The sequence below is a fragment of the Bufo bufo genome, chromosome 8 (assembly GCF_905171765.1).
Source record: "Bufo bufo chromosome 8, aBufBuf1.1, whole genome shotgun sequence".
Taxonomy (NCBI): Eukaryota; Metazoa; Chordata; class Amphibia; order Anura; family Bufonidae; genus Bufo; species Bufo bufo.
Window position 1 is genome coordinate 177466011 of NC_053396.1, and position 6181 is coordinate 177472191.

The following is a 6181-nucleotide window of genomic DNA, read 5'->3' on the forward strand; positions in this document are numbered from 1 at the left end:
CAGACTTCTGCACCGCCTCCTAATCCTCTGTGCCGCCTCTCGCTGTGATGGGCAGACAGTCTTGATGACCTATCCTCAGGACACCCCGCACCTCTCCGATCAGCTGTTTGAAGAGAAGGCGGCACTCCATGCGAGCGCTGCTTCCTGTTCATTACTCTACGTGGCGTCTCCTGTGGAGCATTGGCATAGTGTAATTACAAGTACGTGTTTCATTCAAGTCAATATTGCTGCACAACCCTTTTAAAGTCTAGTGACTACTGGCAGGGGAAAATTTTATTGGGCATGTTGGATTTGAATAGGCTAACGCTTTGGAGATAAGACACTGCCAAATAAGGCCCTTTATATGGGTCAAAGATCGGGGCAATTATCTGCAAGGAGCATTCCTATGAAAGGTGCTGCAGATCAGCCAATGAACAAGCAAACACTCGCTCATCACCTAAACTCATCGTCTACCGGCAGCACGTTGCTCTGTGTAAACAGGGATGTTATGCTGGCAGACAATGAATCTGTATGGGGACGAACGATCACAGTGGCGATCGTTCAGCCTCTACAGAGAGGATGATTGCTACATGGAAATGCAGCTCTCTGCTCAACAATCAGGCAATTATCAAGAACAAACCGTTGACTCCTGATAGTTGCTTGGACCTTCTCTTTATGGTGGAGTGGAATGTACTGAAGACCGAACGTAAACCATCTGAAATGTATGCCTCATGCAGCAGAATATCCAGAATCATCTTAGGATAATTCACTGTCTGAGAAAAATATCATTAAATGGCATGAGGCTTGGGTGGGAAGGTTGGGTCTTTCTGAACGTTTATAAGATTGAAGATGAATGTTGCTGTGTCACTCACAAAACTTTGATGACTGACATCTTAATCTCTAATAATGCTGCACTTAAGGCCGAGTTCTTACAAAGACATCTCTAGTCATAAATGCTTACCTGTGTGAAGGGTGTTTCAGATGAGGTGGCTCATAAGAAGAGAGTGTACAGACCATCAATTGAAAGATGCTTCTTATTCCAGGGTGTTTGAAGATCACACTATGCATGCTTCTTATTGTATTGTTCTCAAAAAGATTTTCCATAAGATGTAAGTACCTAAAGTATTATTGTATTTGCTACTCAGAAGATATGTTCTAAAAAGCTTTAACATTTTTATAACTATTTTATTATACATTTAGAAATCATCTTATTTGGAATGTATTCGAGTCTAGATTGTCAAATTTTGCTCTTCCCTTTTGACACTCAATGTTACTCTACCCAGCCAGTGCATAACTATATGGAGCTCCATGACTTAACCCCATGACAACTCATTTATGAATCTCTTTTTAATACTGGATTCATGCAAGAATCTTAAAATCAGGTGTTTTTGGTGTTTTTCTTTACCCAGTTTTTTGTTGCTAAATAGGTTTTCCACTATTTAGATATTGATGACTTGTCCTCAGGATAGGTCATCAATATCAGATCGGTGGGGGGCTGGCACCCAGCATTCCCACTAATTAGCTGTTCGGGGAAGGCTCCATTCAGTTTCTGACATTGACGTACTGCAGCTATTCACTTGAATAGAAGCTGAGCTGCAGTACCCTGCCTGGACACTACACAGTAGATCGAGCCTTCTGCTTCTGGCTCCATTCACTGTATAGTTTCTGGTCCTGGCAGCTTCCCCATACAGCTAATCGGTTGGGTATGGCAGGGGTTGGTCCACCATCGATCTGATATCGATGACATCCAATATCCCTGATCCTCCTTTTCTCCACCAACTGGTGTTGTGGAGAATCAGAAGACTCCCATACACATTAGATAGTTGGTTATATTTTATCTAATCTGTATGGTTAGCTCGACCTGAGAGGCAACTCTGTTTATCTGAATGTTAGTCAAATAGTTTCTCTTTTGGGTTAGGCGAAGAGGGAGTTTTCTCAACGAAGAATGTATTTTATTTAGATATATGCCTATGTGTTTAATATTTGCCCCTATTTGCCCAATTTTGTTTGTTCTTAAATAAACATTGGTTAGCGAGCTTGTTGATGTCTGTAGAAGGTCTGCTCCTTATCTTCATAAAATGTCCATTTAGAGATATAAAGATGTTCAATTGGTTTATGTTTATTTTTTTCCAGGTTAAATATCATGAAACTCATAGTCATTGCCACAGTTTTTGTCGTTCTGATCCTATTTTGCTGGACCTGGGGAAGACTGAGCCTCTCTAGGGACTTAGAATGTGAACAAAAAGGGATCATTCAAAAAACCACAGAGCAGTCCCTGAAGACCTCCATAAGTTCATCACAAAAGGTAGAGAAGGAACTTCTTGTTCTCGTGTGGGTATGGCCCTTTGCAACACCTTTTCCTTTAGACACTTGTCAGAGGGTATATGGTATCTCTGGATGCAAACTAACAGCCGACAGGAGCCTGTATAGCATTGCTGATGCTGTTGTTATGCACCATGTGGACATCATGTATGACAGGAAGTCTTTGCCACAAAAACCACGGCCTCTTTATCAACGTTGGGTATGGTTCAACATGGAACCACCATTGATTATCACAAATCTTCATTTCTTGGATAATCTATTTAATATGACTATGACATTCCGCCAAGACTCCGATGTCTATAGACCCTATGGTCGAATTGAAGCTTTGAAGAAACCTCAGAGCTTCTCGATCCCTGCCAAGACTAAACTGGTTGCTTGGGTGATTAGTCAGTGGTACCCAGGTGCCAGACGTAATATATATTATGAGAAACTTAAAGAATATCTTCCAATTGATGTCTATGGGAAGAAGCACATGAAACTGTCTTGGGATGACTTCTATCAAACCATCTCCAAATACAAATTTTACTTGGCGTTTGAGAATTCAATCTATAAGGATTATATCACTGAAAAGCTGTGGTCAAATGCTTTCGATTCATGGGCTGTACCTGTTGTATTGGGGACATCTCGGAAAAATTATGAACGTTTCCTTCCCGGAGATGCCTTCATTCATGTAGATGATTTCTCAAGCCCAAAGGAACTAGCTTCCTATCTTCTTGAGCTAGACCAGGATGAAGAGAGATACAAAAAGTATTTTTACTGGAGATCTCACTACCGCGTGAGAAGAGAAACAGGATGGGACAACCACTACTGCAAAGCCTGCCGAGCGCTTCAGCAGGCTCCAGATTACCAAGTTATCCAGAGTATAGAAAAGTGGTTTTTGGAGAACAGATAACCATGAAAGACAAACTATGTAAAAGTTACAAATCATTTGTGTCACCAAAGTTGAGTTAGAAAAAAAAAACACCTATCTTTCTCAAAATTTTATTTTTCCTATTTTATTCACAGAATATTATATATTTAATATATACTATATATTTATTAATTTTATATTTCTAAACTATGATAGCTAATTATAGTGGGATATTGCTATTAACAATTATACAGTTCTGTTTTATGAAGAAGTGAGTAGAAGTATGGACGATGGGGTGGCTGGAGATTTAGTGTTCTTGGATTTTGCAAAGGCATTTGATACTGTCCCTCATAGAGGCTTAGTAAGTATAGTTTGTAACTGGATTGAAAAGTTACGGATACTCAGAATGTTCCCTTTGTGAAGTGGTTTACTTCAATGTTCATTGCTGGTTCCGCTATTATTGAACTTATTAATAAAGAGGACACCAATCTATGTAGTCCTGTGCAGTCTGTGGACGATGTCCATAAACTACAATTCAACTTGGACACGATGAGTGTTTGGGCGTCTACTTGACAAGTGAGGTTCGGTGTGGATAAATATAAAGTTACGCACCTGAGTACTAATAATCTACATGCATCATATGTCCTATGGGGAGTAACACTGGGAGAGTCACTTGTAAAGAAGGATTTGGGCGTACTTGTAGATCATAGACTAAATAACAGAATGTAATGTAAATCAGCTGCTTCTAAGGCCAACAGAATACTGTCATGTTCAAAAGAGGCATGGACTTGCAGTTGCAGGACAGGAACATAATATTGGCACTTTACAAATTTTGGTGCAGTCTCATCTGGAATATGCAGTTCAGTTCTGGGCATAAGTTCATAGAAAGGATGCCCTGGAGCTGTAGAAAGTACAAAGGAGAGCTAGTAAACTGATAAGAGGCATGGAGGGTTATAGTTGTAAGGAAAGATGAGAGCAAAGAGGAAAATAATTGCATTCATTTAGCCTTGATGAGAGGCATCTAAGAGGGAACATGATTAACCTGTATATCAAGGATCAGTTCAAAGAAATATGGTGAAAGCTGTTCCATGTAAAAGATCCTAAAAAACTAGGGGACACTGCCTTTGTCTGGAGTGAAAATGGTCAGTCTTCAGAAAAGGCTTCTTCACCATAAGAGCTGTGAATCTGAGGAATAGAGTACCTCACGAGGTGGTTGTTCATGGCTTCAAAAATAACATATGATTTCTTGAATGTATAGAATACTTGTTTTCCACTTCCCTTCCTTTCAACCATGTCCTTTCACGTCCCTTGGTTCAAGTCAACTAACTGTGTAACTATGCAATAACTGTCCGAGAGAAAGGCCAGAACATAGAATCAAGTTAATAATCTATTGGTGGTTGATACCTTTTAATGGCTGACTGAAAAGATGATGACACTACTGCAAGCTTTTGAAGCTACTTGGGACTGTTCCTCAGGCGTCATTATCATTTCAGTTAGCCCTTTAAAGGTATCAACCACTGAGGAATCTCTATCTTTCTTGACTTTTTATTTTTTACCTTTCTACTTACTGACTAACATGGTACAAATATATTTTTTACTTTAATAATCTATTGTAATCAATGTGATTATGATGGAACAATTCTGTGTGTGTGATGAGGACTCGAAGGGGCTGTCTGTCATTTTACCAGCTGGAAAGGTTCCCTGGTGGAAAGCAAATCACAGAGGGATCAACTGTTGTAAATCCTATGGGGCACAATTTTTAAGACCGACGTTTTAGACGCCAGTCTTAATAAAGCCTTATAGCTGGCAGTGGATCTACCAAAGTTATGAAGAGGCGCAGGCCTCTCCATAACTTTGGTGCATCCTCCGCCAGTTATAAATGTAAGTCAGCATCGTTGCTGGCTTACAATTAGACCATTTTCTATGCCTCAAACAGATGTAGAAAATGGTAAATGAGATGGGCCTACCATCCCATCCCCTTCTCCGCCCACAATTTTAGACCTGGTGTCAGCGGCAGTGGCGTAACTACCGGGGAAGCAGGGGAAGCGGCTGCTTCGGGGCCCGGGCTGACAAGGGGCCCGGCGCCCGACAGCATGTCAGTCAAGTTTAATCTTTTTATTTATATGCATTTGCAAATTACCTTCCTAACATGCCCAAGAGGTTGTCCCTCCGGCCGTTTGTGCCCAGCCACGCCCATTATCGCCAAGCCCACCACCGCCCCGCTGTTAATTATTCACTGCTGTCCTCCTCTTTTTTTTTTTCTAAGTGCGCCGTAGTCTCACGCATGCGCTGATGTTACTCACGTCCGGGCCCATGTGGTGTCCTTGCAGCAGCCTCAAGTAGTGTAATCACGCATGCGCAAGCTTTCTCTGCTTTCTGGCGCATGTGCGATTACATTACTTGAGGCTGCTGCCAGGACACCGCGCGGGCCCGCACGTGAGTAACAAAAGACGAGGACAGCAGTGAATAATTAATAGCGGGACGGCGCTGGGCTTGGCGATAATGGACGCAGCTGGGCACAAACGGCTGGAGGGACAGCCCTTTGGGCACGTTAGGAAGGTAATTTGCATATAAATAAAAAAGATTTTTTTTCGAAAATAAAAAGGACAGGTGGGGGTAAAAATAGTATATCAAAAATTGGGCGGGGGGCTGGGGGGGCCCATACAAAAAATTGCTGTGGGGCCCAGGCACTTGTAGTTACGCCCCTGGTCAGCGGAGAGAAGTCACGATTAGTTGCGCCGCCATCTGCACCTGGAATACACCTAATAAATGACCCCCTATCTGTTTTTCCAAGAAGAATCGCAATCTGAATATTCAATGAAAATCTGTATGGCACACGTTGATCTCAATGTGCGCTCATTGCCAAAGTTCCCACAGGATTTGGATTGGACTGTTAATAAAATCAAAATACTTTCTTTTATTTCAAACCCCCCAATTTGTTTGGACATTTGTTATTGTTTGTTAACTAAAATTGACAAGGAAATAGTCTTAACCCCTTAGGGACCAGGCTCATTTTCACCTTAAGGACCA

The 6181-nt window shown here is 41.5% G+C and overlaps 1 protein-coding gene across 1 annotated transcript; it reads left to right on the forward strand.

Annotated features, from left to right (window-relative positions):
* Positions 1–558: 558 nt before the first annotated feature.
* Positions 559–3193, forward strand: LOC120978117 (3-galactosyl-N-acetylglucosaminide 4-alpha-L-fucosyltransferase FUT3-like). The gene is made up of 2 exons (XM_040406345.1): positions 559–701; positions 2113–3193. The coding sequence occupies exons 1-2, from the start codon at positions 559–561 to the stop codon at positions 3191–3193; spliced, it is 1224 nt and encodes a 407-aa protein (XP_040262279.1).
* Positions 3194–6181: the final 2988 nt, after the last annotated feature.

What these genes read in the sequence shown, in the direction of transcription:
- LOC120978117 (XM_040406345.1), top strand. Translation starts at nt 559, where the DNA reads ATGATTGCTACATGGAAATGCAGCTCTCTGCTCAACAATCAGGCAATT. An exon ending in GAACGTAAACCATCTGAAAT is followed by an intron (nt 702 to 2,112) that starts GTATGCCTCATG and finishes ATTTTTTTCCAG; the next exon opens with GTTAAATATCATGAAACTCA.